Source organism: Paralichthys olivaceus, chromosome 15, assembly GCF_024713975.1.
Source record: "Paralichthys olivaceus isolate ysfri-2021 chromosome 15, ASM2471397v2, whole genome shotgun sequence".
In the NCBI taxonomy this organism is placed as follows: Eukaryota; Metazoa; Chordata; class Actinopteri; order Pleuronectiformes; family Paralichthyidae; genus Paralichthys; species Paralichthys olivaceus.
Genome location: NC_091107.1, coordinates 12,067,593 through 12,079,925, shown reverse-complemented (window position 1 = coordinate 12,079,925; position 12,333 = coordinate 12,067,593). Strand labels below are relative to the sequence as shown.

Sequence of the window (12,333 nt, the reverse complement as noted above, 5' to 3'; positions counted from 1 at the left end):
AAACAGCATTAAACATGAAATATAAAATATAAAAAATACAAGTAATTAAAAGATATAAACAGGCAGTGGCAAATCTAGACGATATAAAGAGTATCCAGAAATCCATGCACAGATGTTTCTATAGCCAACTGTTGTCACAATGTCATTTTTCTGGATTTTCAAGACTTTCAGACTCATCGTTGGAAGCTCTGACATCTTCAGGCAGGAGGATGACTTGACCTAATTATGGGACTGGTTTATGACTGTGTCCCAGAGGCCTGTTGGGTTCCAGTTTGAGAAATTGTCTGAAAACTGCTCAAAATGTGTCCTGCTTTGTTAGTTTAGTTATTATTTGAACTTCAAAATGGTGTAGATACAGAGGCTGGTTTTCCACTTACTGAATGAGGAGAGTTTCTCTGTGCTCACCTCAAATCGGAGTTTAAATGCCAGTCTGCAATGAAGGAAGAGGCAACCTGTGTCTAGCAGAAAAACGTATAAATTAAAAAGAGGCATATTTGTAGATTCTGGATTTTTCAATTAGTGAGAGGTATTTATTTCACATGAGGTCATTGAACTTATTTGTGAAAAAAACAAATGAGACACTGAATACATTCCCTGCTCAGACATCAATTTGATATGAAATATGGTTTAAACACATGGTTGCACTAATCACAGTAACAACACTATATCCATAAAGAGCCTTAATAATACTTTGTTGTACTGTTTACTGTTTTCAGACTTATGTGTTCTGTCTACTTATTAGATTACACAGGGGATCAGAGACAAACAGCATTTCAATCCCATCTATGTCCTGCACATGTGGCAGAATTGACAATAAAGATGTGCCTGTGTTTAAAATAACTTTGTAATCATATTACTTTGAAGGATATAGGATAATTTTTTGGAGTTGATTGGTGGTGGGGATAATACACAAACTGTAACAGGGTAGGAATTGCACCCCAGCCTTGGCATTCATTGCCTCTGGTTGTAATGCCCTGAAAAGAAAGGCACTCTTTCTCTTTTAAGGATAAATGACAATTGTTGGATGGAGAATCAGTTTTTAATAAATTATTCGGTGACAAAAATTAAAACCCTGACACAACAGAAATGGCATCCTGACTCTATAGCATTTATGTACCATCGGGTGCTATAACACAGAAAGCAGCAAGTGACAGCCTGTTAAAATGTACAAAAACTTATAACTGAAACTAACAAAGGCCCCACAGCATGATCATCAAAACATTCTGATGACAACCTGCAGGCTAGGTGCATAAAGTTATTTTTCCCTTTTCAACTTATCAATAGTTTTGTGTCCTTCAGCTCACCCCAGTCACTTCATGGTTGTCCAACTACTAAAACAAGAAAATAAAGATTATATGAAACTATAAAAGAAACTTTTATTGAAGCCTCTGGAGTGAAAGACTGACCTAAGAGAAAAAAAACACATTGTCACATTCCCTTGTTCTCTCCCACAAGTTACCACACTCCTCATGTGCGTGTGTCCATCCTGCACCTGCAACCCCTCCTTCTGGATTTGCTCCACAATACACAAACAGTTTAATCTGAAAACAATCACTTATCAGGATGCCATCAGAGACAGTGTCTTTGACGTCCAAGAAAAGAACTATTTTGTTCTGGCTGCTTGAAGGCCAATGAATATCTCACTACTTTGTTCCTCGCTGATCCAGAGGAGAACTGCGCATATAATGTTGTTGCTTCAACTCTTCTATTCCATTCAACCTATCCTCTTTGGACTTGGTGGACATTTAAAAAAAAAACAAAAAACAGCTGGACTCATCCATTTGAATGGCCATTGTTTCAACTGATGTACTTTTAATGTAATTTACTTGCTTTTAATGTTCAGTGTTCTGCCAACTTTTTCATTTCAATTGGGAAATTCCATATTCATAGACCTTTAACAGCAGAGGGGAAATCATCCCACCTGAAAAACTGTCATGTTTCTGGAGAAGTTGCTATTATGAATATCCATCCATTCTCCCTTACAATTATTTTGGAGGCCTATGGTCAATCCATAATATTAAAAAATCTCTAACCGAACACATAAATCCTCCATTGTTGTACAGTAAATATTATAGACTTAATTAGAACTGTGTGCACACCTTCACTCACATTTGGATAATTAATATTAAAACGCAAATGCATTCTCTTAAATGCCCTTTGTCAATTTCAATATTTTTTTTCCACATACAATTCTCCTCATATTTTGTCTTGATATATAACATCCAGACTTTTTGTGCTTTACTCATGTACATTTTAGTTGTAATGTTCTCATAAAAACAATGAAATGGATCTCTGTCATGTCCCACTAATTGTCTGAGAATGGTCTAAATAATTTAAATCATAAGATGCAGTTTAGGCAAACACAAATGTGTAGCTTTACACTCGTGTTCAAAGTTGAACATTTGCTGAAGACATCAAAACAATCATCCAGTTGTCTGTTCTTACTGTATTAGTTAAAGCAAGCAAACGTCAGAAACAGCTGTAAAAGTAAAATATCAAAAAGCCAGCAAAATGTACTTAAACAGAATTGCATGTCATGCGTACAGATTTTGTATGCTTTTGTGTAAAGCCCTTTGTGGCATCCAAAATACTGAACAAGAAAAACACTAACATTTACTTGTGTTATCGAAACTTTTATTAAAAGAGAATAAAGCTTTGAGATACTGAAGATTATACCTAAGAAAATAAATCAGAAATCATCCTCCTCTGGAAAAGACTGACTTAAGAAAAAGATACAAACCACGTTAAGGTCACATTCCCTTGTCGCCTCCCACTTCCCTCCCTCCTTTGCTGTTAAGGGTTGCCCACTATTTACCACTCCTTACGCGTCTTGATCCATCCTGCACTTCCCAGCCCTCTTCTTGGTTTTGATCCAAGCTTTGCTCTTAATTTTATTTCTTTTAAAAAAAATCCGAAAAATTATTCGCTCATCATGTTGCCGTCAGTAATTGTGGCTTTGAGGTCCCAAAAGAAATTGGAAAAAATGATTTGGATAATTTGAAAGCCAATTTACTTCGAATAGCTGACTATGATTCCGGTTTGTGGGTTAATGTGGACAGGGCCAGGGGTCGGGATCCTCTCCCTGCAAAATGCTCCCATGCTCCTGCTCCATGTATCCATCCCGAAGCCTAATCCTAATCCTGATCTGATCCTGAATCCTGATCCAGCTCCGGAATGGGGAGACAATGAGCCCAGTCCAAACCTTCAGAATACCAGCAGAACCAAAGAGAAGGAGGCAAGTTAGAATCACACCTTCACAAATTACTTAAAAATGTCAATGAATACATCTATGAGGGAGTTTACGTTGAGTAAAACAAGGGACACTTCTATGATCAATCCCAAAAACTAAGGTATACTGAAGATAGTAAAAGATGAGCGAAAGCAAAGAACACAAGCTTTGGGTCTTGTAATACAAAGTGGTGAGCAGAATGTGCCAATACTCAAAACATTCAATAATGCGCTCTACTGTCAAGTGTATGTTAAAAAAAGAAAAAGCTGGACAGCCTTAAAATGCAGATTTCATAGATGACAGGGCACAGCCATCATACCATTGGTGCCATATTTGACTCCTCCTCCTCCTGTTTATCTTAATATGAACTGTTTCCTCTGTTTCCATCCTATCCTGTTCCTCTGATCTCTACAGAGAGACACACAAGAAGGTCAAAGGACAATAGTAAATGTTTGAAGAAGTAAATTCTTAAACGAAACATGAAGCATACAACGAGCACAATCAGCACAGGAGAAGGGGAAAGGAGAGAGAGAGAGAGAGATGGCCAGCAGAGACAATTTGTGAGAATTAAAAAAAGGGAAGCATGGCAGAGTGAAAAATGCCATGTACACAGACCAAGAGGTTTGTGTACTTGTGGTCTGCATAAATTTTTTACTAAAAAAGAAAACTGAAAAAAAATAATAGAAAGTTGGGAAAAGCGAACACACAACACAACAGCATGAAGGGGTCACAAACAAGATGATACGTGGTCAGTAATCAGGATCTGTAATGTGATGTGAAGATTTCCTCTCCAGCTCTGAGGTACACCATTACTTTGGTTACGGTCAGGTGAGTCTAGGTGCGAGAGCGGGACCGGGAGCGCCGGGGAGAGTAACGTGGAGATGCCCTGTTGCGACGAGGGGAGTAGCTGCGTGAGCCGCTCTTGCTCCGGCTTCGACTGCGGCTACGAGAGCGTGAACGGCCGTAGCTGGGACTGCGAGGACCGTCCGTCTTCACATGAATGTAGGCCGTCTCTCCCTGAACACACACATTAGGGAGCATTAATTTATACGTGTAAGTTACAACATGAGAAGGAAATACCTGCAGCCACAAAAATTTTTTGGGAGGATCCAGACAAATTTTTGTTTGAACATTTACAGTTTCTGGAAGTCACTGCAACTAATAATATTCTGATAAAAATCAGCATTACACCATTGTTGCCATCATTACTCCACAAATGACATGCATAGCCAGAATTATGACGCAAAGCAACATTATATCCCCATGCAAACTTAACATTGGCCTTTACTTACTACCCAGTTGAGGTCACTCCACAATCCTGTTTTCTTCATTTGAGAAAATGTTCACAGTTCCAGTTTGTAGCTCCATAGCCATTCCATTTCAAGATAGCTTAATGCTGTAACACTTTACGTACCTCATGAGAACGAAACTTGGTGTTATCCAAATGATGGACAGCGTAGGTCATGTCTTCTTTCCGCACAAACTCCACTACGCCGGTGCCGTCACGGTAAACATCAGCATAACATACGTCACCTGCCTCTCGCATGTGATCCTTCAGGTCCTGCCAGCTTCCACTGGGGGGAAGACCTAACAGGAAGAAATGAGGTATAAAAGTCATAAATTCACCTCTAACACTTTAGTTACAAGTACAATCTGCAGTGAGAGGAACAGAACACTCACCTGACACAATAACCCTGTGCTCAGAGCGTCGGGACGGGGGACCATACCTCCCCCTCGGGGGTCCCATTCCTCCACTACCACCCCCTCCACCACCACCCCCACCACCACCACCGCCGCCTCCTCCTCCTCCACCTCCCCTTCCTCCTCTTGGAAACTCAACACGCAGGCGGTATCCATCGTAGTCATAACCATCACGCCCATGAACAGCATCCTCAGCATCCCTGTGGAAACAAACAGTTACAGATCAGCAAACTTGAATGAGCTAAATAAACACACAGAGCCAAGATATCATTTAAGCCAACTGGCTGACGAAACCTGGGTGAAACACGCTTTGTGCAGGTATGGGGGGGGGAATCTTATCTTATATTTCAAGAAATAAAGCTGTTGAATATAAGATGATTAAAGAGTTTAATATGACATGGAAATCACCATTTTTTTTAATTGAAGGCTAAAAAGGTGTTTAGACCCTGGCACTGCAAATATTGGTGATTTCAGGCTTGGAAGTCACAATCCAGTGCAGCTGCCAGTTATTCTCACAATCCAGTGTCTGTATCAGTGCAAATAATAAGCACATTACATTTCTATCAATATGAACCCATTTAAAAAGCCTTTTTTACAGTTTTATAATAGCTTCATAGGATAATCAAACTATTACTTGATATAATCTAATTATTCAGGGTATGAGACACTGAAAAGGGGTTTTACTCATCCTATAAATGTTCTTGATGAACTGAGAAATTTGAAGTGACCTTGCTGTTTAGAATACAATAGTCTTTGTATGAGGGAAGAGTTTAAAATCATCCATCACAGTCTTTGGCACCAGAATCAAGGCATGTTACAGAATTGTGTTTATTTCCCATTGAAATGCAGGTAAGGAGGTGAAAAGGTGCAAATAAACCAGACTGTAATGTACAGCAGTGCAACAGTGCTATTAGGGCTGCATTCGTCGATTATTCCGTCATTTTGTTTACAGACTACTTCTAGTGAAACAGTGATAACTGGGAATATGTTCCCCTTTAAATCACTGAATGTTTAAATATGAATTAAAACAGGGCGGTTAGGACAGTAATCATATCTCTGCCAGACAAGAGCCCCTCACAGGGTCGTCATCTATTCATTTTTCGTCTTATGGGAAATAATATAAAGTCAAACGTATTTAATTCTGTGTATAAAGTGGTTGATTTTTACATTTGAGGACCTACAACATGTGTTTGTTCAGGATTAGTCAACCATCAGTGTATCTGATTCATTTACTTCCCGCCATTAAATGGACCTTCCGGTCGAATAAACGTTTTTCTAAAAAAAAAAAAAAAGAAGGAACACCATTCATTTCAATGTGATTTGTTTGTAACCAGATGAGCCGTTTATATGTATTAGTGTGTGACTGTATCTTTAGTGAGCAGCTTTGGGAGAAACTACAGGGGAGATAACGCCGAGACATGGCGGGGCAGCTCAGTCTCACCTCGGGTCCTCGAACTGCACGAAGGCGAACGGTGGTCCTCCTCTCCGGTTCTTCAGATCGATATCACGGATGGCCCCATATTTGTAGAACAGGTCTTCGACGTCCTTTGAGCGGATGTCTGGCGGGAGATTCCCCACGTATATACGACAATCGTTGCTCCCCGCGGGTCCACGGATGACGCCGGACATGATCGCAACAAACTCGCTAATGTACGGAAGTTAGCAAGTCGGCTAACAGGACTTCTTCTCGCGAAAAGACGATAAAATGGCGCTTAGGTCGTAAAGCGACGGCTAGAAATGCACGTTAATTATTTAGTTACGGCTGCGACTTACTGGAAGCTGTGGAACTTCCAGTGAAACGACAAAGCATTCAGATAACAAAGGCTCGAAGTTGCGAGTTGTGGTTCAGCGCCTTCCGCCTACTACACGTGTTCTTCGTCTGTGCTGAATGGCGTGCAGCAACTGCCTTTAAACCGGCGCTCAGCGCCGCCTGCAGGAGCGCTGGGTTACACCATCCAGCATAGGTGCACAGCATGTTGATCAAACCTCAGCATCCAGCTGGGTGCTGTTCCGGGGCTGTCGACTACATCACGTTATCTTCATCAGTAGATAAAGATGGGAAATCAAAAACCTCCATTCTATTCAATAAAACAGAGCAAACTTCATCCATCTACATACATTAAATGAAGAACTTGACCATCACATAAAAAGGTGGTCACAAAAAAGCAACACTGTGATTTGAGCCTAAGCTATTGACGTGCCATTAAATTGTGCTTAAATGGAGATCCACATTTGTCACATATGACATTGTATTGCAATCATGTGTCAGCAACACAGCCAAGAACTTTTCATATAGAAACTTGACTGTATACATAATGCATTAACATGCATAGAAAGTGCTTTAATTTGTCAGTGATCAAAAGACAAAAAACACCACAGAATAAATCAGTAAGATGCCATAAAAAGCTCAAATAATACAATAATAAATTGACCTTGTATTATAATTTTGTCAAAAGTAGTGTTTCAAATGTAAACATAAGTTGACCACTTACTTTGGACAAAAATCCATCCCATTATTTGATATTAATGCAAAATGTAGTATTCTCAAGCTATTTTAAGAAAATGGTCAGGTATAAAACTCAAACAAAAACGAGTTACACCTTGGTCTTTATTTGTTAATAACTTATAAAGTGGAATTCAAATATAAAACTTTTACAAATTTACAACAATTCAAGCTTTCAACAGTAGTGTCTGACAGCCACAGCATTCTTTTAATAAAATCTTATGATAAACACAATCCCCCACATGAAACAATAAATATCATACATGACCGTAAACCAAACATTTCAATGATGCAACAAGCCGTTCTTCATGCTTCCTTTGTACCTAAATTTAAAGGCCACTCACAAAACAGGTAATTATGTGTTTCTTTCTTCAGAACTCATCGTGTTTCTCAGTCCTTCTTGGTCTGTTTATCTCTGCGTTTCTGTCGAGCCTCAGACACTATTTTGAGCAGCGACAGCAGGATGGGCACACACATGGGCAAGAAAAGTGGTATGTAGATAGCAAACTTCTGGTCATCAGGGAAGTAGAGGAGGTGGAGGAGGGACGGGTCAAAGAACGCTCTCTCTGATGCCAAGATGGCCTCTTTACTGTACTGCAGAGCGAAGCCCAGGTTCCCAGACTCCAGCTCAGCCACAGCCAGCTGCAGAGACGTGACAGCACTGGACACCTGAAAGACAAACACAAAAAACGATGATACAATGGATGCAACCAAGACACTAATCATGTCTCTAGTGCGCTCTGCCATACTAGAGCCACTCACAGGATCAGAATCAGGAATACTTTATTAATCCCTGTAGAGAAATTCAAATCATCATCATCATCATCATCGTCATCTGTTCCCTGAAGCAATGTTTTACAAGCGTTTTCAGATTTCTGACAAAATGTTTGTGGCAGTAAGAGTTTCCATACAGGTACACACATTATCCAATCAAGTTTGTTTTTATTAATCTTAGCTTTTTCATGGACGAAGCTATACGCATATTTCAGGCTCAGTTTTGAGTGTATGCAACAGTTCTGAGGCCCCATACCTTTTTTTGATCAACAAACAAATATGAACTGTAAGCATTGATTCAGAGGAACCAGTCCAGTTAGTTTCTACTTTAGTCTGAGATCCCTAAGAACAGAGCTGTACATGGCCTGATATGAACATCCACACTTGATTTTTAAATACTATACAATATTTGATGCTCTACACACACTGAAACATGCACATACAGTTCCAATATAGAAACCTACATATTATGTAACTGCATGTGCAACTTACCTGTTCAGCGATGTTGTCATTGATCACGATGTTGCCTATCTGGTCCAGCAGCTGTGCCAGTGAGGTGATGGTGGTGGTTGCTGTTGCAACATTTTCCACACTCCGACTCCACATGAGGCGATCCAGCTCCCAATCAGCGAGTCCTGCGCTGCCACACGGTGCCACCAGGAAGCCAGGGGGAGGGGAGGACAACTGCACACCAAGCAGCAGTCTGACGGGATGCAGGACAGCTAAGTTATCTCGTGTCTACAGGAAAAGTATAATAGAACAACTGTGTCCACTTACCGAAGCTGAGCCAGGAAGACTCCCATAACTTTAGCCATGTTGATGTCGATGTCAACAGGGAACGCAGCCTCCGGTCCATAGAAATCATTGACATTATAAACCTATAAAAATATAGATACAGACATTTTTGTCACACAACTTAAAAAAAGAGAGCAAAGAACCCCACATTTTTCTATAGCTACTACATGCACTCTCTAATGAGCTACAGTTATTCATGATATAATAAAATACTACTGTCACCCAGCGCTGCCCCTAAGATGATCTCACCATGATTCCACCCCACCGAGGAGAGTGAAAAGCATTAGATGGCACTTCTTGCTTCTTGCGGTCATAAATGTAAAGAGGAGAATGGTGGGCATCCGGGACGTACAGGAGAAAATTCAACACTGGGTTGGAAGATGCAGCATTAGAGCCTGGAAATCAAATGCAAAACAACAACTGTTTTATATCTATACACCAGGAAAAACATCAAGTTTCTTCAGTGTGACTTTTCTCTTTTACCAAGTCTGGCCTCCACAGGGTTGATGACGTGTGCAAGGCCGTCAGCGTTCAGTGTGTAGGAGTTGAGGCTACTGTCAAAGCGAGGGTTGACACCCAGCATGGCATAGTATAAGGTCTGTAAGCAGAATACACGCTTTAATGTACAGTGGATGCTTAACATTAACACACGTGCACACACAGTACCTGAGAGTCGATGCTAAAGTTGGCTACAGGAGCCAGTTTTGTAAGCAAAGGTTGGATGTAGGTCTGCACGGCACCCTCTATGTCCCAGTTTAGCCGGTGGGACTTTGGGTCTGGGTTCAACAGACTGAAAGTTATCTCGTAACCTAAAGAGAAGAATAAGCATTGTTCATAGATTTGAGGTGTATACAGAGTAGAACAGAAACTAAGTTGGCCCATTTTGTGGCCACGGTGAAACAAATACCAACCTGGGCTGGATTTAAAGGCCCTCATACTGTCAGCGATGCTCTCCTTGCTGCCAGGGCTGAGACGGACTCGGTCGCTGAGGGCAGCAGTGATGTCTGTGTGGCTGAATGACATCACCTGCAGCACCTGCTTAACTCGAGGCTCCATGTGAGTCAGCAGTTGCTTTAGAGTCTTGCCCACTCTCATCTGAGCATCAATACGAAGCAAGGCTGTCCTTCTCCGACCGATATACACGTCAACATCCTGAGACAAATGAAGGGACCAGTAGGTATTCCATATTCCATATTTTTTTCCTGTGGACATGCTGCTTGTCCACACTTGTCCATTTATCAAAGCATAAAACTATACATATTAGACTTAATCAACCATTTTATAAGCACATACAAACTAATGAAGAGAAAACATCTAGCGATGGCGTCACTCCACCACTGGTAATAAATAACAGGACGCTCATAACAGACATGTGGGAAAAAATATCTGAAAATCTAGAGAATTTCAACCTGAGGCAGCAGTGAAGAGGACTCTGGGATCACGTACACAACCAAAGAACCACACGGACTCTCGCTGAGTGTGTGCAGAGACAGATCTGCCTCTACACAGGGAAAGCAAGAGAGACAGAGAGAGGTTACTATCTGTGGTCTGACCGAAATAACAAAATGTTTACATGTGCTGATTGAACAGGCAAACAGCATCTCACCTGCAGCTGTCAGCTGGTTCAGGGCATCCTCTTCCATGACTGTGGCTGTGCGGTACCTTGTTTCATATCTGTACCTCAAAGCTGTGTCCTCTGGAAACAAATACATTTGACCAAGAAAATGACATTACACACCTCGTATTCATATTCCATCCTCTCAAGATAAGAGACATATTTAGAAATCACCATCTACTCTGTGTTCCTCCTCCTGTGTCTGCATCAGTGGGACCTTCTTCTGTTGTTCTGGTGTTACAGTGCCACGTGCGAACACAACCTCCACATCAGCACTCAACTGCAGCTGCAAGGAAAGAAATGAAGATGGACATATTTAGAAAAGGTACACATGTATTACACATGGAAGATAAGGTGCCGTAAGATGTTAAAAGATGCACAAACAAACCTGCAGGTTAGCCAACTCATTTATTTGACTGACAGGCAGCCAGGCGCGGTATGTTTCAGTCGTACGCCACCACAGTGGGACTCCCACGATGATGACCACCACTGCTATGGACAGAGCAGCGAGCTGGCCTCGTCGACGCTCTGAGAGAAACAGACACACAGATCAGAATCACTGTGTTTATGTGTAGGTCAACACATTTCTGCAAGCCCTGGTTTAGCTTTACACAATGAAAGAGGGCTTTAAAAAAAAGAGGGCTCATAAACTGTGTTACTGAGCTCAGATGTTGGGGATCGTTTGGGAGTAATAAAGAATGAATGAAAATAAATGACACAAACACCGGCAGGTCCTTCTGCAGTGTCCTCAGTGGACATAGGGAGGACATCCATGCTGCTACTGCGGCTAGTTAGCATTTAGCTTCAAAGGTTCACAATTGCATGGGGAAAGCAGCCGCTGACGAGCCAGCGTCCCTACGACTGTTGTACGCGTTAGAGATGCTGCGGTAAGTTACGTTACTAGTTTGAATTCTTCCTCTTTGATGGAAACAGTTCGTACTGAATCCAGTTGTGGATTTACTCACCTACTTCCGTGGTAGCCATTTCTGTCAATGAACTGGGCGAGGTGTGTTTGGTTATGAGTTATGAGCCGCTCAGAAGTCACATGACCCACATGAAAACCTGTACTGTGAGAGTAAAAACTCAAATATGTCGTGAACCAGGAATATTTGTGATTCACTCTCAAACAAAGTCATGATTTACTAACTGATATTCATGGAAACATATTTTATGAATGTTATCTTACTGTAACCACCGACCCACCCACAGCTACTCCGGGCCTGAGGGGTGACAATATCGAGCGCATAAACACAATGTTGGGACATACTGCCTGCTAGCGCCCCTTGTGGTGGCTTCAGTCATAGCTCTGGAAAAACAATAAACCAAAAAGACAGACAGGAAATTCAATCACTTCTAAAATGTTTTATAATTTTCTAAACCATAGACTGTATGATCTAAACACAACAATGTTGTATAAAAACACAAGTAGAAATAACAGTCCTGCTTTCAAAGTATCATTCAAGTAAAAATACCACTGTATTATTTGTAGAATTTTGAGTATCAAAAGTTCTTCTAATGTAGTGGTCAGTTTATTGTGTTATTTGCATGATTGGTGTATTCGTATATACATTATATACATTCAGTGGGATTTTGTAGTTGGTATGAGTAAAGCTAATTTTGCTTGTTTCATATACAGTTGGATACGTTCTTTAACAAGGCATCATTTTGTTTAAACTGATCATTTTGATCTGAAAAGTGATTAAATAAATAAATGTT

General features: G+C 40.8%; 2 protein-coding genes across 3 annotated transcripts; both read right to left on the bottom strand.

Moving 5' to 3' along the window:
- Positions 1-2,612: 2,612 nt before the first annotated feature.
- Positions 2,613-6,814, bottom strand: srsf1b (serine and arginine rich splicing factor 1b). Of its 2 annotated transcripts, XR_002202664.2 has the most exons (6): positions 6,372-6,814; positions 4,910-5,130; positions 4,644-4,816; positions 4,043-4,246; positions 3,549-3,637; positions 2,613-3,202 (listed from the first exon to the last, which is right to left on the bottom strand). XR_002202664.2 is itself a non-coding variant. In XM_020085650.2 (5 exons), the coding sequence occupies exons 1-4, from the start codon at positions 6,557-6,559 to the stop codon at positions 4,064-4,066; spliced, it is 765 nt and encodes a 254-aa protein (XP_019941209.1). In that variant the 5' UTR covers positions 6,560-6,814; the 3' UTR covers positions 3,444-3,637; positions 4,043-4,063. The 2 variants fall into 2 exon arrangements, 1 of the variants encoding a protein (XP_019941209.1); XM_020085650.2 differs by lacking the exon at positions 2,613-3,202 and having other exon boundaries at positions 3,444-3,637.
- A 710-nt stretch (positions 6,815-7,524) lies between these two features.
- pigs (phosphatidylinositol glycan anchor biosynthesis, class S) lies at positions 7,525-11,701 on the bottom strand. The gene is made up of 12 exons (XM_020085646.2): positions 11,583-11,701; positions 11,006-11,145; positions 10,792-10,903; positions 10,609-10,698; positions 10,412-10,503; positions 9,914-10,154; positions 9,669-9,811; positions 9,486-9,600; positions 9,252-9,397; positions 8,985-9,085; positions 8,700-8,910; positions 7,525-8,102 (listed from the first exon to the last, which is right to left on the bottom strand). The coding sequence occupies exons 1-12, from the start codon at positions 11,599-11,601 to the stop codon at positions 7,824-7,826; spliced, it is 1,689 nt and encodes a 562-aa protein (XP_019941205.1). The 5' UTR covers positions 11,602-11,701; the 3' UTR covers positions 7,525-7,823.
- Positions 11,702-12,333: the final 632 nt, after the last annotated feature.